Consider the following 27,781-nt stretch of genomic DNA (forward strand, 5'->3'; position numbering starts at 1 on the left):
GAATCTTCCCTAATCAATGATGGACGATTATCCTTTACTACATGTAGAGCATTAAGCAAAGGTTAAAGAGATGTGTATTGTCTCCAGACAGGACAGTTAGTGAGATTTTGCAAGCCCAGGGCTGTGCTTAACACTCTCTCCACTCACATTGTCTGGACCTTTGAGACTTGATTACCCGTAAAGATTCGCATTCCAACCATTATTTTGTAAAGTGAGTTTGTGTCTTTACATGCTCTGTTTGTGAATAGAACTCCCACGTACCTGACGAAGGAGCAGCAAGCGCTCCGAAAGCTCGTGGCTTTTGCAACCAAATAAACCTGTTGGACTTTAACCTGGTGTTGTGAGATTTCTTACTATGTTTACCCCAGTCCAATGCCGGCATCTCCACATCATAAGTCCTCACAGCCAGTTTTTACATTGTGTATAATGGAGAATTGACACTTGGAAGCATGGAGGGTTAAAAACAATGGGGTTTTATTTAAAGGGTGATGTTCACTATACGGCTGTTTCTCCACTCTACAGTTTTCCATACTCATGACCTATGATGTCACTTCTGATGAATACACGAATATATTAATACAGTGCTTAGTGCAGCTACCATGTTATCAATTTTAGTACATAACAGAGGTGACTTTGTTGAGACATACTCAAGTCCCACTTTATGGAATTTCACCCCTGAAGCTCTTCATCTGTTTCCTTTAAAAAATCTACTTCAAATTCAATCTATTCAACCAAGTCTTTGGACACTGGGATACTCTTTATTTTTAATGATGCAAGTCGTCTTTTGTTGTTCCATTTCGATCTTACTCTGGCTAACAGATAGGCGTTAACCTTGATGGTAACAGAGGGAGAGAGTGGTGGTTGATGTCTGATTCATTGGATTAGGTACATTATTGTTGCAACTCTGTACATGTCTGTCAAGAGGAGTTTTTGTTTAATGTATTTGAAATATCCCAGTCTGTTACAAGATAACGGACATGTCTTTTTTATTTATTAGTGTCACAAGTCAGCTTACATTAACATTACAAAGAAGTTAGTGTGAAAATCCCCTAGTCACCACATTCTGGCGCCTGTTGGGGTACACTGAGGGAGAATTTAGCATGGCCAATAGTCTTTTGGACTGTGGGAGGAAACTGGGGCACCGGGAAGAAACCCAAACAGACATGGGGAGAAAATGCAGATTCCGCACGGACGGTGACCCAAGCCAAAAATTGAACCTAGGTCCCTGGCACTGCGAGGCAGCAGCGTTAACCACTGTGCTACTCCTGGTGTGATATTTCCATTCATTCAGGTTAGTGTGTTGGGAATCTAAGTGACAGGAGTGCGGTCTTTGACTTTCACCAAGTCTCTTGGGGCCAGCCAGTGCACCGCCTTCAATCTCTCGCAGGCCCACGGAGAGTTAATTTAAATAAAAATGCCCCCGGCGACAAAAAGGAGTGAAAATGATAAATGGCAGGGATTACCTTTTCTATTCCTCATCGTACGGAAGTGCAATCACCGTTTTACAAACACCGAACCCTCACTCACCCACTCTAATACACCAATGACTGAGCCACTCTGGCCCCAAGCCTCGGGTTACCATTGGCAACGAGAGGCGTAAAGTGCAGCAGACATTTTACGGCAGCAGTTGCTGAGCGACGCGCATTGCGGGAACAGCCCGAGCGGAGAGGGAGAGGTACCGATCTTTAATGGTTAAACTTGATGTTGTTGTACGATGCAGCCACTAATGCATAGATATCGATTTTAAAAATAAACTGTTGCTTGATAAAGGGCTTATAGCGCAGCAACAGGCTGCTGGGCCCCAGGAGGTTTCAGGTCGGTGTTTATGCTCCGCACAAGCTGTAGCTTCACCATTACACTCCTCTTCCTTTCTGCTCTACCCTAAATTCCCATTTTGCCATCCATAAGATGTAGGAGCATGATTAGGCCGTTCGAGGCTGCTGCACCATTCGATTGTGGCTGATAAATTTCTCAAACCCATTCTCCTGCCTTTCCTCCTCCCCCTCCCTGGTATCCTTTGATCCCCTTATCAATCAAGAACCGATCTATTTCTGCCGGTCTTAAAGAACTTTCCACACACCTGATGAAGGAACAGCATTGCCAAAAGCTTGTGGGTTTACTATCAAATAAACTGGTTGGACTTTGACCTGGTGTTGTGAGACTTCTTACTGTCTTAAATATAAGCCATAATGTGGAGATGCTGGTTTTGGACTGGGGTATAGGCACAGTAAAATGTCTCACAATACCAAGTTAAAGTCCAACAAGTTCATTTGGTAGCACAAGCTTTTGGAATGTGGCCCCTTCATCCGGTGAGTCACCCGATGAAGGGGCAGAGCTCTGTAAGCTCGTGCTACCAAATAAACCTGTTGGACTTTAACCTGGTGTTGTGAGACTTCTTACTGTGTCGTAAATATACTCAATGACTTGGCCTCCACAGCCTTCTATGGCAGTGAGTTTCGCAGATTGCCCCCACTCCCATTTGTGGCTGAGCTCCACTTTGTGACAATTCTGAATAAAGAAATGTTTCATAAATTCCTTTTTGCGTTTATTAGTGATTAACTGACTGGCAGAACTAATGAGGCAAGGGTATACACCTTATAGGCAGGATGTGACGAAGGTGTGGGATGGCATGGTGCACTGTGGTTAGCACTGCTACCTCACTGCACCAGAAACCCAGGTTCAATCCTGGCCTCGGGTGATTGTGCAGAGTTTGCACTTTCTCCTCATGTCTGTGTGGAATTCCTCCAGATGCTCCAGTTTCTTCCCACAGTCAAAAGATGTGCAAGTTAGGTTGATTGACCATGATAAATTGAGCCTAGTATCAGGGGGATTAACAGGGTAAGTGTGTGGGGTTGTGGGAATAGGGCCTGAGTGGGATTGTGGTCTGTACAGACTAGATGGGCTGAACGTCCTCCTTCTGTACTGTACATTAGTGACCAGGCTAACATTCTGGGAACATATTCAAATTCCATAAGTCTAGAGAAATAAAGCTGGTTTTGGTAATGGTGACTATGATTGTTATTATTGGTATAAACTAATCTGGTTTACTTATGTTCTTTAGAGAACTAAATCTGCCATTCTTACCTGTGACTCCAATGTGGTTGACTCTTCACTGCCCTCTGCAATGGCCTAGCAAGCCACCCAGTTCAAGGGCAGTTAGGGATTGGCAGTAAATTTTGGTCTTGCCAGTAGCAACCACATCCCATGAAAGAATAAAGAAAAAAAATGTCTTGGAGGATTATGGGACTGGAGGACGTTACAGAGATGGGAAGGGAGCAGACTATGAACACAGGGATGAGAATTTTAGAATCAAGATTTTGACTTGGAGCCAATGTAGGTCAGAGAGCACATTGATAATAGGGGAACAGGACTTTGTTTGAATCAAGATATAGGCAACTGAGTTTTGGATGACCTCAAGGTTAGGAAGGTAGATTGAGGGAGGCCAGCCTGGACTGTGTTAGAATGGTCAAGTCCAGAAGTAACAAATAAAAGAACAAGGGTTTCAGCAGCAGTGAACTGAAACAGCGATGAAGTTGGGCAATGTTGTGAAGGTGGAATAGGCAGTCTTAATGATGGCATGAGTATGAGGTTGGAAGCTCATCTTGGGACCTGTATGTGATACCAAATAAACCTATTGGACTTTAACCTGATGTTGTGAGATTTCTTACTGTGCTTAGCCCAGTCCAATGCCGACATCTCTACATCTGTATGTGATTTCGAGGATGCAAACTGACTGGCTTATCTCAGATTAATGCATGGGAGAGAGAGTCAGTAGGAGTGAGGACTGAAAGCAATAGCTTCAGTTTTCCCAATACTTGGATGACAGTTCTGCTCCTGCAGTATGTATGTTGGATAAGCAGTCTGATAATTTAATGACAGCGGAGGAGTCGAGAACGTTGCTGGTTAAGGCAGATGAGCAAGATTTGGGGAAAAGGGGAAAGTGAGGAGGGGAGAACAAAAAGGTCTGCAACAAAATGGTGGAAGGCAGAAATGATTTAAGTGGCAAGGTTAATGCGACAAGTTCGGACCATTGAAGTTTCTCCATCCATTGTATCTGTTCTGATGCTGCCACCTTCTAAATATATGCTAATTTCATAGCATTTACATTTGAACTCTAGCACAATTGGTGACACCTTTGCTTCATCCACGCTGTTGACTCTGTTCAAAATTTTGAAGGTAGCCATGATGTGGAGGTGCCGGTGTTAGACTGGCATCCACAGTAGCACAAGCCAAATACCAAATAAATCTGTTGGACTTTAACCTGATGTTGTGAGAGTTCTTACAAAATTTTGAAGACTTCTACTAGATTTTCTCTCAAAAGGATTACAGAGGTAAGTGACCCAGCCTGTGAAGTCATCTATGGTAGTTGCATGCTTACAGTTCTGATTTTTTTGTTTGCATTTTCTTTTGCACTTTTTGTAATTGGAACTGTATGTACTATAATTATGGTATAATTAAGATTTTATGCATGTTTAACTTAACTTTTGTGTTTGAATTTTATTATCCTAGATGGGATTCCCAGTGCTTTAATGGTTTTGTTGACCTGTGTTGCTACTTTTAATGACCAGTGAATCTGTAGCCCTGGACCCTTTTATCCCATTTAGACTGTTATTTTTCATGGCCCAAAGGGCCTTCTTATTCATTTTGTTAAATGGATCACCATATTTTGCTTCAAATTATATAATCACTCATTAAAACAGGTGCCAACTTGATATAAAGTACAATATAACTATAATCACTTATTAATAAGGTACTTGTTAAATATAATTATGCTTTCAATTATATAATTAATACACAGGTACCTTTCAAATGTAAATATTTTATATAATTCACAAATATAAATGATAAGTTGTTATACTTTATGATCACTCAACACAGGGACTAATTATTAATACTTACATTTATGTAATCATATACCTGTACACTGATTAAATGTAGTGTTTTTATACTTTATTCTATAATCCAATATAAAGGTACCTATTGAGTAGAGTTACATTGCACTTGTATGGTCACTTACTAGTACTTACAACTGTATTTAATAGGTATCTATTATACTTCAAGTAACTACTCACTAACACAGATACTGTCATTGCGACTGCATAGAAACCTATTAAAGTACTTTAAATCATTAACTGAAATCTAACTGATAACATGATAGTTAATGTGCAGAGGGACCTCGGGGTCCTTGTGCATGAGTCGCAAAAACCCAGCTTGCAGGTGCAGCAGGTGGTCAGGAAGGCGAATGGGATGCTGGCCTTCATAGCGAGGGGGATTGAATATAAAAGTAGGGAGGTCTTGCTGCAGCTGTATAGGGCATTGGTGAGGCCGCAGCTGGAGTACTGTGTGCAGTTTTGGGCGCCGCACCTGCGCAAGGATATTTTGGCCCTGGAGGGAGTGCAGAGGAGGTTTACTAGGCTGATACCGGAGTTGAGGGGGTTGAGCTATGAGGAGAGGCTGAATAAACTAGGCTTGTACTCGTTAGAGTTTAGAAGAATGAGGGGAGATCTCATTGAGACGTATAAGATGATGAATGGGATGGATAGGATAGAGGTGGAGAGACTCTTCCCGCTCAAAAAAGACAGTAGGACTAGGGGGCACAGCCTCAAGATAAAGGGGAGGCGGTTTAGAACGGAGTTGAGGAGGAACTTCTTCACTCAAAGGGTGGTGAATCTCTGGAATTCTCTGCCCGTTGAAGTGGTGGAGGCTGCCTCGCTAAATATTTTTAAAAAGCGGGTTGATGGGTTTTTGATAAGAGAGGGGATTAAGGGTTATGGGGAGAGGGCGGGAAAGTGGAACTGAGCCACGACAGATCAGCCATGATCTTATTGAATGGCGGGGCAGGCTCGAAGGGCTAGATGGCCTACTCCTGCTCCTATTTCTTATGTTCTTATGTTTATCACAAAAGCAGTTTTAATTTGAAAGTTAGTCTACAACATTTACTGGAATTAATATCCTTCTGCTTTATTTTTCATGCCAGCAATGAATTTTTTTTATCTGTACTATCTATTCTCCCATTTTATTGCTTGCATGTAGTCCAGAGTGGAACTGTGATGTGCAAGACTAAAGTTGCTTTTAAGCACACTACTCAAGGTAGTCAAAGCCAAATTCTACTCATAGATTGTTGGAGTCAGTTTGAGGACAATTGCAGTTGCTTGTGAATTTCAAGTCAATGACTGGCTCTTGCATTTTTAAGATAGTTTTACATTTGTATCAGGTTATATATTAGGAGGAAGATTTGTTTATGTTGATACATCTTTCATGTTGTTCATTGTGTGAGTCATTGGTAAAACGACAATGATGAGTTGCAGAAATAATTGTGACGAATATTGCAAACAAAAATGATTTGGAAAGGTAGTGTTAAGTGATCTCCCCAGAGACTGTGAATTGTGTGTGTATTTAATTGGTTCTTGTAAAATATATTTTAAAAATTTCCTTGCTCATTGGAAATCAACAAATAAATGAACTTGTTCAGCCTTATCTGAGTTCAAGCACTCTGGCATCTTTTTTGATTTGATTTATTATTGTCACATGTATTAACATACAGGGAAAAGTATTGTTTCTTGTGCATTTTACAGACAAAGCATACCGTTCATGGATAAGGAAAAGAGAGAGTGCAGAATATAGTGTTACAGTCTGTTACAGTCTGTTACAGCTAGGGTGCAGAGAAAGATCAACTTAATGTAAATAGGTTGCTCAAAAGCCTGATGGCAGCAGGGAAGAAACCGGTCTTGAGTCAGTTGGTACGTGTCCTTGGACTTTTGTATCTTTTTCACGACGGAAGAAGGTGGAAGAGAGAGTGTCCGGGGTGCCTGGTGTCCTTATTTATGCTGGCTGCTTTTTCAAGGCGAAGGGGCAACAGAGTCAATGGGCAGGAAGCTGGTTTGAGTTATGGACTGAACTTCATTCAGGACGCTTTGTAGTTGCTTGTGCTCTTGAATAGAGGAGGAGCCATACCAAGCTGTGATACAACCAGAAAGAATGCTTTGTATAGTGCATCTATAAAAGTTAGTGAGAGTCATAGTGGACATATCAAATTTCCTTAGTCTTCTGAGAAAGTAGAGACATTGGTGGGCTTTCTTTACTGTAGTGTTGGCATGGAAATACCAGGATAGGTTGTTGGTGATCTGGACACCTAAAATCTTGAAGCTCTCAACCATTTTTACTTCGTCCTTGTTGATGTAGACAGGGGCATGTCCTCCACTACACTTCCTGAAGTCGATGACTATCTTCTTTGTTTTGTTGACCTTGAGGGAGAGATTATTGTCATTGCACCAACTCACCAAATTCTCTATCTCTTTCCTGTACTGTGTCTTGTCATTGTCTGAGATCCAACTCACAATGGTGGAGTCATCAACAAACTTGAAAATCAAGTTGGAGAGCAATTTGGCCGCACAATCATTGGTGTATGAGGAGTATAGTAAAGGGGCTGAGGACACAGCCTTGTGGGGCGACAATGTTGATGATCATGGAGGAGGTGTTGTTGCCTATCCATATCTGACATTTTTAAACTTTAATATTTTGTTAATCTCTTTCCTACTTATTTTTTTCCAGGTGCAGAGCAGAGTACAGTAAGGGAATGGGATATGATATTGAGCGATTTGTAGGCTATGTAAATGAAGGATTGCTGTGTTGCATCTGCCGAGATGTGTTGGAGAATCCTTTACAGGCTCCATGTGAACATGCCTTCTGCACATCGTGTATCCATGGGTGGCTTGTGCAAAACCATAATTGTCCTGAAGATCGTCAAGCCCTGGATGTTTCCATGCTTCGACCACTATTTAGGTAATCTAGATATCTATGTAATATTTAAAACAAAGGATGTGCATGCATATTTCCTGTTCACATTTTTCTCAGTCGCACTTAATAGTCAGTTTTCTGGGCTCATATGCAATTTGTTTCCAATTGGATATGCTAGAGACTTTGCTACCAACTGAACATACTAATAGGGGGAAGAATGCCTGTGGCTTAATGTCTTATAAAATAATATATTTTTATCCAGGCTGACACTGATCCTCATATTTTCATGAGCCACTGTTTTCTGAATCAGCCTTTAATTTGGGACTTCGACAAAGGTTTTCTTCAAATATATATAAACATCTGTTTCATTCCCTTTATCAATTTCCTCTGTTACTTTAACAGAAAATTAAACTGGATTATTCAAACACTTTCTGTCTTTTTCAAATCCTTGCTGATGGCTTAAATAACTCAAACTATTCATAATTGCATGTTAACTTTTTTCCTTGATTATTGTTTAAAGCCCTTAAAGCTGTTAAATTTAATTGCCTGTAGTTATTAGGAATCTCTTTGCACCCCTTCTTGAACAAAGATAATATATTTGCTGCCGTTCAGTCCTCTGGCACTTACCCCATATTCAAAGAAAATTGGAATATCATAGCAAGCTCTTCTGCTATCTGCATTTTCACTTCCCTTAGAAACCTTTTGGCAGGTAAGGTGAAGGAGAATCCAAAGAGCTTCTACAAATACATAAAGGACAAAAGAGTAACTAGGGAGAGGGTAGGGCCTCTTAAGGATCAACAAGGTCATCTGTGCACGGATCCACAAGAGATGGGTGAGATCCTAAATGAATATTTCTCATCAGTATTTACTTTGAGAAAAGCGTAGATGTGAGGGAACTTGGGGAAATAAATAGTGATGTCTTGAAGAGTGTATATATTACAGAGAAAGAGGTGCTGGAAGTCTTGAAGCACATCAGGGTAGATAAATCCCTGGGACCTGATGAAGTGTATCCCAGGACATTGTGGGAGGCTAGGGAGGAAATAGCGAGTCCCATAACAGGGATATTTGAATCATCGATAGTCATGGGTGAGGTGCCTGAAGATTGGAGAGTGGTAAATGTTGTGCCTCTGTTTAAAAAGGACTGCAGGAGAAAGTCTGGGAACTTCAGACCATTGAGCCTCACATCTGTGGTGGGTAAGTTGTTGGAAGATATTTTGAGAGACAGGATTTACAGGCATTTAGAGATGCAAGGGCTGATTAGAGACAGTCAGCATGGCTTTGTGAGTGAAAAATCAGTCTCTCAAATTTTATTGCATTTTTAGAAGGGGTAATCAAGAGATAGATGAGGGAAGTGCAGTTGATGTTGTCTACATGGACCTTTGACAAGGTACCTCATGGTAGGATGTTGTATAAAGTTAAATCTCTTGGGATCCAGGGTGAGGTATCTAAATGGATACAAAATTGGCTTCTTGATAGAAGCCAGAGGTGGTCATAGAGGGTTGTTTTTCAAACTGGAGGCCTTTGACCAGTAGTGTGCCTCAGGGATCAGTGCTGGTCCCACTGTTATTTGTTATTTATATTAATGATTTGGATGAGAATATAGGAGGCATGGTTAGTAAGTTTGCGGATGACACCAAGTAGTGTGGATAGTGAAGAAGTTATCTCCGATTGCAATGGGATCTTGATCAATTGGGTGAGTGGGCTGATGAATGGCAGATGGAGTTTAATTTAGATAAGTGTGAGGTGATGCATTTTGGCTTACTCAGTTAATGGTAGGGCATTGGGGAGAGTTACAGAACAAAGAGATTCGGGGTACATGTTCATAGCTCCTTGAAAGTGAAGTCATAGGTGGAAGAGTAGTGAAGAAGGCATTCAGTGTGTTTGGTTCCATTGGTCAGAACATTGAATACAGGAGTTGGGATGTCTTGTTGAAGTTGTACAAGACATTGGTAAAGTCACACTTGGAATACTGTGTACAGTTCTGCTGTAACCTCAATGACTCTGACTCCATAACTTAAGGTGCAAGCCATCGCAATCAGGCAGTTTATTCATTCCAAACATAGCCAGCCTTTTCATCCTGCCAACCAATTTTCACTTCACAAACTGCCCCTCTCATCTTCACTTTTCTTCCTGCATGTATGCCTTGACATTGTCCTCATCTTAGGAATTGTGAATGGAGATGAGCAATGCAATCATCAGACAACTGCTTCACTTCCCAGTCCATAATGCAAATTTGATCATCAATGAAGGTAGTTGAGCCTCGGACGCTGCCCTGAAATGATGTTTAATAAAGAAAGACGCAAACTTGTTTAACCCCTTCTTAAGTTCAAATATTTCTTGATCCTCGTTATGGAAGAAAATCACGCTGCTTATTCACATCCCGGGTATAAACTTGTTTCCATCAGTGAGTATGTAGACTAATTTATTTACTTAACTGTGTGAGAATTGAATTTTTTTTGTATGCATTTGTAATGGGGATGCAAAGATATGCAAGTTAGGTAAATTTTTTGATTTGATTTGATGTGTTATTGTCACATTGTATTAGAATTGGCCATGCTAAAGTGTCCAGTGATGTGTAGGTTAGGGTGGATTAACCATGGTAAATGTGCGGGGGTACGGGGGATAGGGTGTGGAGGTGGACTTTGGTAAACAGGCTTTTTCAGAGAGCCTATGCAGATTCAGTGGGCCAAATGGCCTCCTCCTGCACTATTGGGATTCTATGGAAACGACTGCTTATTCCTAACAAGCCGATTAAAGATTGCTTAAATTTTCTGTTTCTGAGCTGATGTGTTACAGCCTTGTTTTCGAAACGTTTCTGTGGACATGTGAATTGTTCACCAACTTAGTCTAACTTTTCAACAATATAAACTCCAATTCACTGTGAACTATGTTATGCAACAGCTTTTATTTTAACAATTAAGATTTTTGTCCATGAAAATGGCAGTTGTACCCCTGTTTGATGGATAACTGTATAACTTATTTGGTACCTGATTGATTTTAGTGTGGCTTTTAATCTTGCACTCATCCCCAAGAATACTCATAAAATGGGGAAACAATTTATACTGTATGAGAAGAAAATGTTGATTCGTTGGCAAGTAGACTCTGTTCATTGCCAGAGTCACAGCGGTTTACAGCATGGAAACAGGCCTTTCAGTCCAACTTGTCCATGCTGCTTTTTTTGTAAACCCCAAAGCTAATCCCAATTGCCTGCATTTGGCTCATATCCCTCTGTACCCATCTTACCCATGTGATTGTCTAAATGCTTTTTAAAAGACAAAATTGTACCCGCCTCTACTACTATCTCTGGCAGTTTGTTCCAGACACTTACCACCCTCTGTGTGAAAAAATTGCCCCTCTGGACACTTTTGTATCTCTTCCCTCTCACCTTAAACCTATGCCCTCTAGTTTTATACTCCCCTACCTTTGGGAAAAGATATGACTATCTAGCTGATCTGTGCCCCTAATTATTTTATTGACCTCTATAAGATCATCCCTCAGCCTTCTACATGCCAGAGGAAAAAGTCCCAGTTTATCCAGCCTCTCCTTATAACTCAAACCATCAAGTCCCGGTAGCATCCTAATAAATCTTTTCTGCACTCTTTCTAGTTTAGTAATATCCTTTCTATAATAGGGTGACCAGAACTGTACACAAAATTCCAAGTGTGGCCATACCAATGTTTTGTAAAACTTCAACAACTCCCAACTCCTGTATTCAAAGTTCTGACCAATGAAACCAAGCATGCTGAATGCCTTCTTCACCACTCTGTCCACCTGTGATTCCACTTTCAAGGAACTATGAACATGTACCCCTAAGTTGCTTTGTCCTGTAACTCTCCCCAATGCTGTACCTGAGTAAGACCTGCACTGGTTCAACCTACCAAAATGCATCACCTCGCATTTACCTAAATTAATCAATTGATCAAGATCCCATTGCAATTGGGGATCACTTTCTTCAGTGTGCACTATGCCACCAATCTTGGTGTCATCTGCAAACTTACTAACCATGCCTCCTATATTCTCATCCAAATCAAACCATAACATTGAATCCAGCACTGATCTCTGAGGCCCACCACTGGTCACAGGTCTCCAGCTTGAAAAACAACTCTATACAACCACCCTTTGGCTTCTGTCAAGGAGCCAATTTTGTGTGCATTTAGATATCTGACCTTGAATCCCGTGAGATTTAACCTCATGCAACAACCTACCATGAGGTACCTTGTCGAATGCGTTCCTAAAGTCCATGTAGAGAGCGTCAACTGCACTGCCCTCATTTACCTTGGTTACCCCTTCAAAAGACTCATTCGAATTTGTGAGACATGATTTTCCATTCACAAAGCCATGCTAACTGTCCCTAATCAATCATTGTGTCTCTAAATGCCTGTAGACCCTGTCTCTCAAAATATCTTCCAACAACTTACCCACCACAGATGTGAGGCTTCCTGGCCTGTAGTTCCCAGGCTTTTCCTTGCAGCCCTTTTTTAAACAAAGGCACAACATTTGCCACCCTCCAATTGTCAGGCACCTCGCCCATGGTAGAGGCATTGACATGGGAATGCACCAAGTGACTGGTAGTTAACTGCCAGGCATTGTTTGAAATTTAAGGCACAATGTTGTGTACATGTTCTTTCTGTCCGTGAAGAACAGGGCTTGATATAATAATACATGTAGCTTCCAGTGCAAACTATTGTGCCACACTGTGAGCCTGACTGATGATATTAAGTTGGTTGTCACCATATTTCTTAACACACTGAGAATTTGGCTTTCCCAAAACGATGTTCTGTCTGTCAAAGAAATGAGTAATGTAGTATAGAAATTTCAGTGTGTTGCTAAGTATGTAAGGCATTCATCTCAAAGACTGGCAGCAGATCACATCAAACAGCATGTCCCAGCCATTCTTCGTAAGTTACAGACAGTGCCCAACCGGCCCGTGTGTGCAAAATTCAAAACAGTGTCTAACAGTAGATGTGATTCCACAATTGGACAACATTTGCGTAAGGTGAAGAACTTCAACATGTCTTTTTTTTCAGCAATAATCAAGTTCTGTACTATCAAACAACTACTTGATTTATTTTAAGTATTGATTTTTTTATTTACATTGTTTAAGCATGAAGTTCAATGTTCAGGATTAAATAGAAATTGTGAAATCTTAAAAAGGAAGATGTAAAGTGCACTTGTTTTATATGTCTTTGGATAGGAAATGAGAGAGTGCAGAATGCAGTGTTACAGATATAACTAGTGTGTAGAGAAAGATCAACTTAATGCAACATAATTCCATTCAACAATCTGAGTAGTAGCAGGGAAGAAGCTATTCTTGAGTTGGTTGGTACATGACTCAGACTTTTGTGTCTTTTTCCCAACGGAAGAAGGTGGAAGAGAGAATGTCCAGAATGCGTGGGGTCCTTAATTATGCTGGCTGGTTTGCCGAGGCAGCGGGAAGTGTAGAAGGAGTCAGTGGACGGAAGGCTCGTTTGCATGATGGGATGTGCTACGTTCACGACCTTTGGCAGTTCCTTGCAGTCTTGGGCAGAGCAGGAGCCATACAAACTGTGATACAACCAGAAAGAATGCTTTCTATGGTACATCTGTAAAAGTTGGTGAGAGTCATAGCTGATATGCCAAATTCCCTTAGTCTTCTGAGAAAGTAGAGGGTGGGCTTTCTTGACTATAGTGTCAGTTTGTGATGAGGACTATTATTCCATGGAGATTGTTATTTGCGATAAGTATAAAAGGGGGATGTTCCTTTTTCTAATTTAAATTGTTTACAAAAGTACTATTTAGTCAATAATGCTTTTAGTTATTTGTTTGTTAAAGTATGAAATCTTGCTGTGTCATTCTTTCAGCCAGCAGTTTGAATCCATTTTGAAAGTTATTGATTTCTATGGCAGCTGTGACATCAGTAAAAATAGTTTTGGTGAAATAAATAGCCTGTAAGCCTACATGGGTGGGTGGAAGAAAGAGAGAGAGAGAGAGGGGAAGGAGGCAGCGAGTTGGGAAGAGGAGGGAGGCGGCAAGTTGGAAAGAGGGGGAGGAGGGCAATGGGTGAAGGTTTGCCTGTTCTTCGGTGTGATTTTTTTTTTCTTTCCTTGACAGGTATATGAGAAATGATTTGAACCGCCTTCAGATTTGGTGCAAAAATAGACAGCATGGTTGTGAAGCAATCTGTTCTTTAGAAGCTATTGACAGACATGAAAGAGAGTGTGAATACAGCCAAGTTCCTTGTTTAAATGCTGGTAAGTAAAAAGCAACAAAAATTACTCCAAATCAACATTATTATTAGCTGGAGAAGCTTCCAAACCATGGTTCAGATTTAATGAAAGAGTATCCATTAACTGATTGAGATTTGAAAAAAGATGTTTACTAGTCATATAAGTTGGGTTTGAGTGCAACCTAAAATCAAAAGTAGACAATTGTTTTCAGAAATTATTATAGAAAGAGGGCATATGATATTAAAATGTCTACTGGGTATTAGGTTTGAAAAAAAATGAGAACTGAAGTATTAAATGGTCAGATTGTTTTCTTTCCTTTTGTGAAATGGGAAATATTTTATCCCTCTGCTGTATTTGTCTTTATTACTTGAAACTGTGTTTTTATTGTCTCCTTAAATTGTCCAGAATTATGTCGGGATTTCCAGCTCCTTCTTCATTGTAGCTGATGGTGTTGTTGAACAATGCCACCTGGTGGTTAAACTGAGATTTAATCCAAGTCTGTTTAAATTATTTTGATATTGGAAATTTTAACAACCTATACTCCAGAAAACATGTCTTTTAAATCTAATTGGTGAGGAAAGATTTTAATGAGTTACTGAATATCTGTATCTTGTATGCAGTAATGCAAATCATGCTATGGAATTATTTGACCTGGTCATTTCCTTCTCGGGACCATGCGTACTTTGCCCCTCCTGTATGTGACTTTTATCTTTGCTGATTCTTCATTGTAGAAGGTTGGGCAGAATGTCTTCTTTAAGCTGTGACATTAACCCAAGTCTAAATTTTCATATGTTTGAAAAAAAGTCCCATGTCAAATTTGCAGAAGTTGGATCTTGTCTAGAGTGTGCAGGTTTGATCTCCCTTACTTAAGGGAGAAAATACTTACAATGGAAATAATTCAGAGAAGGTCCACCATGCTGTTTCCTAGGATAAAAGGGTTGTCTTATGAAGAAAGATTGAGCAACTTAGGTCTATATTTATTTGAGTTTAGAAGAATTTATAAGATTCTAAGGGGCTTGACAGAGTGAATGCTGAGAGGATGCTTCACTCGTGAGAGAATGTAGAACTAAGGAACATTGTTTCAAAATAAGTGGTTTTCTATTTAAGGTTGAAATGAGGAATTTCTTCTCTAACAGGGCCGTTAGCTTTTGGATTTCTTTTCCACAGACAGCAGTGGAAGCTGGGTTATTGGATATATTCAAAGTTGAGTTGGACAGATTTTTGACTGATAGGGGAGTCGAGGGTTATGGGGAACAGGTAGGAAAATGAATTAAAGCCACAATCAGATCAGCTGTGATCTTACTGAACGACAGAGCAAGTTTGAGGGGCCAAATGGCCGACTCCTGCTCCTATTTCTCATGATTAAGTGGGTTCTTAGAATATCCCACAGCTATTCAATATCTTTATGAAGTAGAGCAATGAGTCATTTAACTCCCTTTTTCTTAATATTTAATACGTGGAATTTTTTTAAAACCAGAAACAGTGATGGAAGCTGAATCCATAAATAAAGTTCAATGTCAGTTCCTTGTTTGCATCTTTCTTTCTTCAACACATTCAGTCTCCAGAGAGAAGAGCCTGAAAACTTTCTTTTCCACAAAATAAACTCCACGAGACTCAAGTAATACTTTACCTGAAATTTTCAATGTTGTCCAGTTGCCTTCCGTAACGTGACATTTCAGTAGTTCAGTAACTTTTAATGCTTATCTCTTCATACAAGCTTTTTTTTTCCATAAGACCATAACACATAGGAGCAGAATTAGGCCACTCAGCCTATTGAGTCTTCTCTGCCATTCAATCATGCCCGATATTTTTCTCATCCCTATTCTCTTGCCTCTTCCCCATAATCCTTAATCCCCTTATTAATCAAGAACCTATCTATCTCTGTCTTAAATGACCTGACCTCCATAGCCTTCTGCAGCAAAGAGTTCCATAGATTCACCACTCTCTGGCTGAAGAAATTCCTCCTCACCTCTGTTTTAAAGGATCATCTGTTTAGCCTGAGTTTATGCCCTTTGCTTCTATTTTTTCCTACTAGTGGAAACAATCTCTCCGTGTCCACTCTTCCGTATCACCCTGCTCGACCTCTGCTGCTTTTGACATGGTCGGTCACCCAGTTCTCCTCCAGCATCTCACTTTAGATGTCTTGGAGGAATGTAATGTTCTCCAATAATGACAATATAATGGAAATGGTTTCTTATGTACCAAGTAACATTCAAAAGATTTATACAACAAGAGTAAAACTGGATTTTCCATTAGCCTAAGTTTTTGAAGTATCCTTTTGCCAATTTTGTTTTAGGTGGAATTTACATGTGTTATGGATGTGGTATGTATTTAACAATTCAGTTGCAGTGCAATATTTAACTTTTTAACTTTACAAAGTTTAATTAAAATCAATTTTGTGCATTTTTGATTTGCAGTGATTTGAATAATTTTTTTTGTATTAGCTGAGTTGGTAACACATTTATTTCTGGGTGATTGTGGGTCCAAGCCCTACAATATGACGGGGACACCTAAAGTAGACTGACAGTTCAGAAGGGAGTACAGAATTTTCAAGCTATTTCCCATTGCATGAGACCAACAGTAGGAACGTAAGATCTGATTGACATCTCGGGTCCACTTTTCTGCCTGCCCCCTATCCCTCTCCTATAACCCCAATGACTCCCTAATTTCTATTTGCTTGCCCTATTGTGGTAGGTGGATAGTAATCCAATATCATTATTCAAGCTTAGAGGAGAAATATTCCCAGTGTCAATGATTCATCAACTATCTAGGTTTTGGGCAGACCAAAGAATGTTTTCCACTGAGCTGATGGTCCTCCAGCAGTTGATGCTTATCTTGGTGTGAGCTCCTGTGAACAGCCTGTAGAGTACAAGATCCTGTGTTACAGAGCTGCTCAGGATCAACTTCAAAAAAATACACTGCATCTTTTTCCAGACCAGCTTTGAGAAGGTACATACCAGAAAATGATAGATGACATTTTCCCTGCCACAACCGTCTTGAGGGCAACATTTTGGAGGGGATGAAATTCCAGGCGATAGAAAAGGATATCATGTCCTATATCAGCTTTTCCTCTTGTTCTAGTTTTTGAAACTATCCCTGTGTTGTCCTGTTCCTATTTAACTGAGCATAGTCAGTGAATCTTCAGCAGCATTTTCTCTTCCCACCCTCACTCTGACTATATTTTTTGTTTGTTCAACATCCTCCCTGCCAACCTCAACCCATCTCTTCAGCTTATTGTATCTTATCTCCCACACCCTGTAATGTCCCAACTCTGACCTTCTGTACATCCATGCCTTGTTTCATCCTACCTGTATTATTAAAGTCCTAAAGTGTCTCAGTCCTGCACGTTGGATTTTAAGTTATACAGAGGTGGACAGATTTAGGGACGAAAATCCAATGGTTAGGCTTTAAGTCACCTCCTTTGATAAAAGTTCTGTCTGTTGAAGTATATTTTTCACCTTCAAAAACTATTTTTGCAAATTGTTGATATTGTTTTCCTCACCTTTAAGAATTGTGGGGAAAGAATTAATTATTTTGTTTGCCTATTTCTACTTCAAGGTAAATGCGTCTGTCAGATTGGAAAATCATGATATTGGTGTTAAAGAAAAGAACAGAAAAATAAATTTGAACTCAACTTCAATTACAAACTTGGACTATCGTCCAGAAAGTCACTGCTTCCTTGTACTTTTTGCGTATTGTAGTGATGCATTGCATGTTTTGTGATATTTTAATTTTTAATTATATTTTTGTAATATATTCATACAATTTTCTCCAAAGGTTGTACAGTTCAGGTAGAACGGCGCAACCTGGAATCTCACTTGGCAGTGTGTGAATATCGAAGTCGTGAATGCCCAAATGGCTGTGGCTATGCTATTCTCAGTGCAGATGATGCACAACACAATTGTATGGCAGAATTGAGGACAGAACTGGAATTGCTCAGGTATGTCATGGACTAATTCAGAACCTGACCTCCACTGAGAAACAGATTGATTGCTCACTTCTGTCTACGTATCTTTCAATCCTGGTCCTTGTTGGATTTTTATGGGATAGCCTTTGTCCCTCATACAAGTTTGAGGATTGCCGGGGGGGGAGGGTTGGTGGGGGGAGTGGTGATAACACAATCTCTTACATGCAGTGTCCATTAGATCAGTATCATTTATACATGGTGCAGTGGACAAATAGGATATTGTATGTGTTACCTCTACAATGCTTATGCCTGCTTCAACAAGACTAGGTCAAAGTCAGAGTATTGACAAATAAGATTAAGATTGACAAGCAAAATTTGGCATAACTTGAAAATCTCCAAAACAAATATTAGTAGGAACAAGGCAGACCCATTTGAGTCAAATATGGAAGATGAAACCTGCTGCGAAAAAAAAAATTTACAGGTCAATAACAAGGTTGATCTTAACTAGTGCAATGGAAGGAGTTTCTACACATGGCATCCTGTGTTCATAATGGAAGGAATCTTTCTGTAGTGACTCCACTAAAAGTGCAGGTCTACACATTGGGTGGAGATATAATCAATCTTTGCTGTGATGGCCTTGGAGTGAGTCAGTGCTATCTGAAAAAAAAAGTCTACAGAAAGGTAGAGTATTGAACAAAATAAATCTAACATCAAGTACTATATATAAATTTATGCTTTTTCTTTATATAAGGTCTGAGATGATTTGTAAAGTTGAAGAGGTGAGGCATGAAATGGAGTCCCGTTTAGATTCTCAAAGAAGACACATGGTACAGAAAGAAAGTCTTCTGCAAAATGAAATTGAGGAACTTAAAGTTAGTACAACTTAACTTATGGTCATTATTTTATGAAATTGGGAATGTATGTGTGATATAAATGCTCTGAAAATGTAAGGCAGTAATTAGTTTAATTTGAGAGCATTTTTTTTGAGCCAAGGATGCCTGTGCCAATATCCATGCAGCCTAAATGCTTGAGTAAAATCACAGTGCTGAACTATCATCAGAAGGTGAGGGACTCAGGCCTCCCCATATTTGGGGTATTAGCTCTTTCCCATGAGCCCATTTCTGTCTCCTGGCTAAGTTGGTCTCCAGTCTTACACTGGGTTCATTTATGAATTTGAGAAGCAGCAAGTCCATATAGAGGGAGCACCCCCACCTCTTTTCACTGGCCTTATAAAGAATGAGTGTAACCTCAGCCTTTTACAAGATAAACTAGGATTTCTCAACAAGTGACCATGGCTTTGTGTTTATGGATTGTTATCTTCTTCTTAGCCATTCTACCAGAGCCCTACTGGAGTTGCAGTGGCGATTGATCCAGTGGACTGTCTGATGGAATTTACCCCTGAAGTCTTGCATTTAGTGCCTGATTTTTGCAGGGAGTGGGGTAGTGTAGACATTGTCAGCATCTGCCATCATCAAACCTCTGAAACTGTGCAATTTCCAACACTAAAACAGAAAATGTTGGAAATGCTCAGCAGCTCTGACAATATCGACAGAGAGAGAAACAGAACTAACATTTCAGGCCTATGACCTTAGTTCTGATTCTATTTCCACATATGCTGCTGGATTTGCTGAGCATTTCCAGCATTTTCTGCTTTTATTCAAACTTCCTGTGTCTGCAGGACTTTTCATTTGCAGTATGTTGGACATGTGCAGATTAGTGCACAAATCCTGTAGTTGTAGCTTGCCACTTGGGGTTGTGGCCTGTCACTCAGCACTCTCACACAAGTTGAGCTGCAGACTGCCCCAGAGCTCGCAATCACTGAGATCAGTGAGAATGTCCACTTTTTTGGAAACTGGGTAAGGCTATTGAGGAAATTAAACAAAGCAGGAAAGAGCTTAAACAGGCATTTTGGAGGTCTAAAGGGGGCCATGAAATGTCCTTGGAAGGCAGGATTAAGGAGAATTCTAAGGTTTCTTATGCGTATATAAGGAAGAAGAGGGTAGCTAAGGAAAGGGTATGTCCACTCAAGGACAGTGGGGGAATTTGAGTGTGGAGCCAGATGTGGTGGGTGAGATCCTTAACGAGTACTTTGCATCAGTATTCACAAAGGAGAAGGATGTGGTGGATGGTGAGTGTAGAAAGGAGGATGTTGACATTCTAGGACTTGTTGAGATAAGAAGGGAGGATGTATTGAAGGTTTTGAAAAACATTAAGGTGGACAAGTCCTCTGGGCCAGATAGCATCTATCCCAGAATACTGAGAGAGGCAAAGTATGTAATTGCTGAGGCTTTAGCCAAAATCTTTTTTTTGTCTTTAGCCACAGGCGAGGTACCAGAGGATTGGACAGTAGTTAACATTGTTCCTCTGTTTGAGAAGGACAGAAGAGACAATCTGGGAAATTACAGGCCTGTGAGCCTTACATCAGTGGTGGGGAAATTATTGGAGAAGATTGTTAGGGACAGGATGTGCTCACATCTGGAGGAGAATAGGCTTATTGATGAGGGACAGCATGGTTTTGTGAAGGACGAGCTATGTCTCACAAAATTGACTGAGTTCTTTGAGAAAGTGACAAAAATAATTGACCAGGGCAGGGCAACCAGTGTTGCATGCATGAACTTTAGTAAAGTCTTCAATATGGTTCCTCATGACAGGCTGATACAGAAGGTGAAGTCATATGGGATCCAAGATGAGCTGGTAAGGTGCATACAAAACTGGCTTGAAAGCAGTGGAAGGGTACTTTTCTGACTGGAGGCCTGTGACAAGTGATGTTCTACAATGATCAGTGCTGGGGCCTCTGTTGTTTGTAATATATATAGATGATTTGGAGGAAAATGTAAGTGGCCTGATGAGTAAATTTGCAGATGATACAAAAATTGGGGGAGTGGTAGATAGTGAGGAAGATTGTTAGAGGATACAGCAAGATATAAATCGGCTGGAGACCTGGGCCAAAAGGTGGTTGATGGAATTTAACCTGGGTAAATGTGAGGTGATGCAATTTGGAATGTCTATTGCAGGAGGAAAGTATACAGTAAATGGTACAGTCCTTAGAAATATTAGCATACAGAGGGATCTAGGTGTGCAGATCTGCAGTTCCCTGAAGGTGGCAACTCAGGTGGACAAGGTAGTCAAGAAGGCTTATGGCAAGCCTGCCTTTATCGGTCAGGACATCAAATATAGGAATTGGAAAATCATGTTGCAGCTCTATAAGGCTTTGGTTATGCCGCATTTTGAGCATTATGTACAATTCTGGTTGCCACACTACCGGAAGGATATTGATGCATTGGAAAGGCTTCAGAAGAGACTTACCAGGATGTTGCCTGGTTTGGAGGGAATGAACTATGAAGAAAAGTTGAACAAACTTGGATTGTTTTCATTGGAGCATTGGAGAACGAGGGGAGACCTGATAGAAGTTTACAAGATTATGACAGGCTCGCGTAGAGTTGATAGTTTTTTTTTGAAGGACTGAAGGGTCAGTTACTCAGGGGCATAGATTGAAAGTGAGGGGAGAAAGTCTAAAAGAGATGTAAGGGTCAAGATTTTCACACAGAGGGTAGTGATTGCCTGGAACGCGCTGGCGGAGGAGATGGTGGAAGCAGATTCTGTAGCAGCATTCAAGAGGCATCTGGATATATACATGAATAGGCAGGGAATAGAAGGCTATGGATCATGTAGAGACAAGAAAATATTAGAATAGAGAGGCATCTGTGTCGGCACAAACTTGGTGGACTGAAGGGCCTGTTCCTGTACTGTTCTTTATTCTTTGCTTCCATACCATTGTTTGAACAAGGTATACCATTTCAAGGGGTTTTAGTCAAGTGTGTAACTAGGTTTTAAATGGTGATGTGATTAATAAGATTTGATGAACAATAGAATTAGCCCCAAGAAAGTGATTTTGTGACAGGGGCATGCAGTCTGTTAAATGATTGATTGTAGATATTTTTCTTTGTGTGTTTCTCCCAGTCTTTTATTTGCTTCATGTAAAACTTTATGAAAGTGATTTTATTTTACTGTTTCCTGTGTCGGTGGCTTAAAATCCATTTAACCTTATTGACTGTTTGCGCATCCCGATCCATGAATCCACATTATGCAAATATAAAGGTCGTGGCAATCTGCTTCTCCACAACTACATGGCAATGGAGGTGAAATTCTCACCAGAGAAATTGCTCCATCTTTTACTGAGAAATGGTTCGAGTTCAGTGGCAAACCACCTTGCTTTGTCACTGGAAAATCTGGCCTATGGTGTGTACTTTCTGTCCATAAGACATTTTGAGTGCATTTTATTTCAACATTTATAATGAAAAAGTACCATTGTTGGACATATGTGTTTTAAAGTTTATTCATTAGTCACAAGTAAGGCTTACATTAACACTGCAATCAAGTTACTGTGAAATTCCCCCAGTCTCCACAGTCCAGCGCCTGTTTAGGTCAGTGGCCTAACCAGCACGTCTTTTGGACTGTGGGAGGAAACTGGAGCATCCGGAGGAAACTCATACAGACACAAGGAGAAACTCCACACAGACAGTGACATAAGCCGGGAATCAAACCCGCGAGGCAGCAATACGAACCATTGTGCTGCCCATGTATGTCCACACTTTAAAAGAACCTCATCTGCAATAGTTGCAAAATGCTGTAAGGTGAATAACCTAGGTGTACCCATTCACTCTATTGTCTAATCTCCAAGTTAGTATTATGTATCTTTAATGTTATGCATCTACTGTATATTCCTGTCCTCTTCGTCTAGTTGCCACCTGTGCCCTTAAACTTTTTGGTGAACCCATCATTCTTTGTCTTTGGACTCCATGGTTCCAGCCCACCTATGCACTGTGGTCCGGACTCCCACCTTTCCTTAGTTTTTTTATTTTTTCCCCCAAGTTAGTGGTGTACATTTGAAATTTCCTGCATGCCATCTGTGGTCTTTTGTATTAAAATATTTCACTACTCAGTACTTTGTTTCATATGACACTCTTCTGTGGCTCTTTTTTGAGTTTTCTGTTATGTTTTATTTTTTCTCCTTCTCTTGCCCTGGACTTGCCTTTCAACGTTGGAATTTTAGTTTGCTTGAACTGTGAGAGAGCTGGTTGCTGTTGCATGATGCATCTTTTTTTTATAAAAAGCAGTCAGTTTATAAACTATGTAGATACATTTACAAATGTTTTTCAAACTTGCATGTCAAAATATGCTGGAGTAACAGATCATTTAAATATTTACATTGATGTCAAACCAATTTATATTCATAGTCTTACTGTAAGAAATGCCAGGGGTGATCTCTACTAAAAATGTTATGCTGCTTGTAGTATAACCTGCGGTTTTGTTTATACACATTCTGATTTATTTCCTTTTCAGTCCTCTCTAAGTTAGATGGTACTGTGGAGTTGTGTATCACACAATTGCCTTCCTGTTTCACGTTACCAGTCTTGACCAAGTCCCTTCGCATTCCTAGCCATGCCTGAGAAAAACATTTATTTAATTTATTCAATAGAATTAATTTGAAACACACCTTAATACATTGGATTGCATTGATCTACAAAACATTGCAGCCTCAATGATCTGCAGGCCTACAATCATAGAAATGACACTGGGTAACTGGGCTAGTAATTCAGAGGCCTGAACTAATTAACGAGTTCAAATTACACCATGGCGCCATAACAGTTTGAATTCAGTTTTTATAATATGGAAATAAAAAGTTGGTATCAATAAGAGTGACCATGCAGCAATTAAAATTGTAATTAAAAACACAACTGTTCACTAATGTCCTCGAGAGACGAAAGCCTGCCATTGTCCATACTCTGCTGTACGTTTGACTTAATTTTCACATCAGTGTAATTGACTTTGAAATACCCACGGAAGTAGCTTAGCATGCTAACTTAGTCCTATTACCAAAAGTTCAAAAATAAAGCAACTAAGAATGGGAACAAATTTCTACATCCAGGGAAGGCATAAAATGCTGACATGGAGCATAGGTGAGCCCCACAACCCACGATAATCAGGGAAGTGTACCTGGTCTAGCCATGTCGGACAATCATGCACAAATTTCAGAGAAGGCCAAGTGACCACTCGAGTCCATACAGTGTTTGGTCCAACTCTCCATCCTTATTACGGTGATGGCTAATTTTAGCATGACAGAGGCTCTTTCCCCAAACAGACAGTAAAGATGTTTCAAAAGATACAAATGTCTGAGGTCATGTACCAACCCATTCGAGCAGCTTCTTCCCTGCTACTGTCAGACTTTTGAATGGACCTACCTTGCATTTAGTTGATTTTTCTCAGAATGTAACACTACATTCTCCATTCTGTCATGCTGTTTAAAAAAGGTAGCAGACAAAAGGCAGGGAATTATAGGCCAGTTAGCTTAATGTCCGTAGTTGGAAAAATGCTAGAATCCGTCATCAAAGAAGAAATAGCAAGACACCTAGAAAAGAACGGTTTGATCAAGCAGACACAGCACGGATTCGTGAAGGGGAAGTCGTGTTTAACGAATTTATTGGATTTCTATGAGGATGTGACTGGTGCGGTAGACAGAGGGGAACTGGTGGATGTGGTATTTTTAGATTTCCAGAAGGCATTTGATAAGGTGCCTCACAAAAGGTTGCTGCAAAAGGTTAGGATGCACGGAGTTGGGGGTAAGGTGTTAGCTTGGATTGAGGATTGGTTGTCCAACAGAAGCAGAGAATTGGAATCAATGGGTGCTATTCTGGTTGGCAGATGGTGACTGGTGGAGTGCTGCAGGGATCGGTGCTGGGGCCTCAACTGTTTACCGTTTACATAGATGATCTGGAGGAGGGGGCTAAGTGTAGGGTAACAAAATTTGCTGACAACACAAAGATGAATGGAAAAGCGAATTGCATAGAAGGCGCGGAAAGTCTGCAGAGAGATCTGGATAGGCTGAGTGAGTGGGCGAGGACCTGGCAGATGGAGTATAACGTTAGCAAATGTGAGGTTATCCACTTTGGTAGAAATAATAGTAGAAGGGATTATTATCTAAAGGGCGAAAAGCTGCAGCATGCTACAGTGCAGAGGGACCTAGGGGTCCTTGTGCGCGAATCGCAAAAACCCAGTCTGCAGGTGCAGCAGGTGATCAAGAAGGTGAATGGAATGTTGGCCTTTATAGCGAGGGGGATAGAATATACAAGCAGGGAGGTCTTGCAGCAACTGTACAGGGCACTGGTGAGGCCGCAACTGGAGTACTGTGTGCAGTTTTGGTCACCGCATTTGCGAAAGGATATATTGGCCTTGGAGGGAGTACAGAGAAGGTTCACCAGGCTGATACCGGAGATGAGGGAGTTAGCTTATGAAGAGAGATTGAATAGACTGGGCCTGTACTCGTTAGCGTTTAGAAGGCTGAGGGGGGATCTTATAGAGACTTACAAGATAATGAAGGGGCTAGATAGGGTAGAGGTAGAGAGAGTCTTCCGCTTAGAAAGGGTAACAGAACCAGAGGGCACAGCCTCAAAATAAGGGGGGCAGCTTAAATCAGAGTTGATGAGGAACTTCTTCACTCAAAGGATGGTGAGTCTCTGGAATTCTCTGCCCATTGAAGTGGTGGAGGCTACCTCGCTGAATGTATTCAAGTCATGGGTAGATAGATTTCTGATAGACGAGGGAATTAAGGGTAATGGGGAGAAAGCGGGAAAGTGGAACTGATCCACTTCAGATCAGCCGTGATCTTGTTGAATGGCGGGGCCGGCTCGAAGGGATGGATGGCCTACTCCTGCTCCTATTTCTTATGTTCTTATTTCCGTCTCTATGAATGATATGCTTTGTCTGTATAGCACGCAAAAAGCAATACTTTTCACTGTATGCTAATACATGTGACAATAATAAATCAAATTAAAGGAAACTTCCTCTCTCAGAGTCAGATGTCACGTGTGATGTCAGATGTGCGGACACTTGTGGCAGAAGAGAGACAGCATCGACAGGAACTAGAACAAGCAGAACTTGAGAAAAGAGAATTGATGGAGTTGTTGAAAAGCCTGCATAAAGAAAACAAGCTTACCACTGGAGAAGGAAGTAGCAAAAGAAACACTAATGCCAGACCTCTCAATCGACTGGAAAGCATCAAACGGAAACCCAAAGAGGTCACTGTTATCTAAGAAATGGTAAGTTTCAGAATTGGTGAAAGGAAAAAGCTCTGTCTGATGCACCTTTTAAAAATTTCTAATTTTTTTTCTCTTCACCCTCCGAAGGACAGAACTCCAATATTTTGCCCAAGTGGATGTCAGCTGCAAATTTAATCGGAAATACTCAGCAAGTCAGGCAGCCTGAAAACTGGCAAGACCCTGAGACACTATACTTGCATAATGCGAGGAAGTGTGAGGTTATCCATTTTTCTTGTAAGAATAGAAAAGGAGAATTTTATTTTTAAAAGGCATTGAACTTACGATGCTCAGAAAGACTTGGATATGCTCATACAAGGAACACAAAATTGGCGTGCAAACATAGCAAGCAGTTAGAAAGGCGAACGGTATGTTGGCCTTCATTGCAAGGGTATTTGGAGTACAGGAATAAAGAAGTCTTACTACAATTCTACAAAGCTTTGGTGAGATCACACATGGAATACTGTGTACAACTTTTAAAGAAAGGATATATCAAAGGTTTACTAGATTGGTCCTTGGTACAAGAAGGTTATCTTTGATGAGAGAGTAAATTAGGTCTGTATTCTCAGAGTTTAGAAGAATGAGACATAATCTCATTGAAACATGCAAGATTATGAAGGGAGTTTACAGGGCAGATACTGAGAAGTTGTTTCCACTGACTGAGAATCTAGAACAAAATGGCAATTTCAGGATCAGGGATTCATCATTTAGCATTAATTTGAGGAGAAATTTCTTTATTCATAGATTGTGAATTCTTGGAATCCTCTTCGGTAGAGGGTTGTAGACATATTATCATTGACTACATTTAAACTTAGGAGATACAATATTTACGGTGTCTCAACGAATCCAGTGAAATGGGAAGCAGGTGAAAGAGTAAAATTGAAGCTCAAGTTGATCATATTGAATTGCAAAGAAGTCTTTTATGTCTTAAGTTCTTTCAATTTCATGTTACAGGTGAGGTCAGTTACGTTTAATTTTACTTATTTCTTCTCTTCCTTCCTCAGAAACTAATTTTCAAGTCATTACCTGCTGAACTCCAGAAGATCTCACTTCAAGTATCTGCACTTCTCGAAGTCTACAAAAGTACTAAATTCGAGCTGATTTTACGGAACGTTTCTTCATTATTCAAAGTTCCTAAATTTGACAGAGGATAAACATTGCGACTTTGCAACTACTCCTCCTGCCTCCTCACATTTTCCCGACTGAACAGAAACAAAGTGAGGAGCAATCCCTGATTTCTGCCACCGTATCAATGATTGGATCAACTATTGTGTTTTCACTTTAACCATATAGCCTTCTGAAAGGTACCTATTCTAAGGCAAAATATAATAAATTTGAATTTAATGAGTGAGCCGCCACATTCAAACCAGAGGTGATGTGACATATTGTTGGTGCATAAAATAAGAGCTACGCTAATTCATGCATTATTCATTCTCCATCTGCCATGGTGAAACATTATAATAAGTCAAAGCATTGAAGTCTCTAAAGGTTTAAAAAACTCTGAAAAACAGTGTTGCTACAGCACAGGAGGAGGCCATCATGTCTGCGCTAGTTTTCTGAATAAGCAATTCACTTAATGCTGTTGCCTGTCTTCTCCCTCTAGTGCTGGACATTCTTCCTTTTCAAATTATTTAGCTTGGGTTGATAAGTGGCAAGTAACATTTGCACCATGGAATGGAAATCTCTGAATAAGAGAGAATCTAACCATCTTCCCTTGACATTCAACAGCATTACCAATCGCTGAATCTCCCACAATCAAGTTCCTTGGGATTACCACTGAACTGGACTGGCAACATGAGCAGATCAGAGACTTGGAATTCTGTGGAGATCAACTCATC

General features: G+C 40.3%; 1 protein-coding gene across 3 annotated transcripts; it reads left to right on the forward strand.

The window, feature by feature from the left end:
- The first annotated feature begins 1,640 nt into the window (after window positions 1–1,640).
- rnf41l (ring finger protein 41, like) lies at window positions 1,641–27,761 on the forward strand. Of its 3 annotated transcripts, none has more exons than XM_080194422.1 (8): window positions 4,202–4,331; window positions 7,552–7,782; window positions 13,828–13,967; window positions 16,240–16,266; window positions 17,721–17,883; window positions 18,602–18,722; window positions 25,701–25,946; window positions 26,948–27,761. In XM_080194422.1, exons 2-7 carry the CDS (start codon window positions 7,577–7,579, stop codon window positions 25,938–25,940), a joined length of 897 nt encoding a protein of 298 aa, XP_080050548.1. In that variant the 5' UTR covers window positions 4,202–4,331; window positions 7,552–7,576; the 3' UTR covers window positions 25,941–25,946; window positions 26,948–27,761. The 3 variants fall into 3 exon arrangements, with proteins under 3 accessions (XP_080050550.1, XP_080050548.1, XP_080050549.1); XM_080194423.1 differs by having other exon boundaries at window positions 7,558–7,782; XM_080194424.1 differs by lacking the exons at window positions 4,202–4,331; window positions 16,240–16,266 and adding an exon at window positions 1,641–1,675.
- The last annotated feature ends 20 nt before the right edge of the window (window positions 27,762–27,781 follow it).

The sequence above is a fragment of the Carcharhinus amblyrhynchos genome, chromosome 8, assembly GCF_965287045.1.
Source record: "Carcharhinus amblyrhynchos chromosome 8, sCarAmb.v2.hapA, whole genome shotgun sequence".
Lineage (NCBI taxonomy): Eukaryota > Metazoa > Chordata > Chondrichthyes > Carcharhiniformes > Carcharhinidae > Carcharhinus > Carcharhinus amblyrhynchos.

Bases quoted from the DNA above. Each gene is read 5' to 3' on its own strand.
- rnf41l (XM_080194422.1), top strand. From the start codon at position 7,577: ATGGGATATGATATTGAGCGATTTGTAGGCTATGTAAATGAAGGATTG. The intron at 13,968-16,239 runs GTAAGTAAAAAG...ATTTTGTTTTAG, and splicing joins AGTTCCTTGTTTAAATGCTG to GTGGAATTTACATGTGTTAT. The intron at 17,884-18,601 runs GTATGTCATGGA...TCTTTATATAAG, and splicing joins ACAGAACTGGAATTGCTCAG to GTCTGAGATGATTTGTAAAG.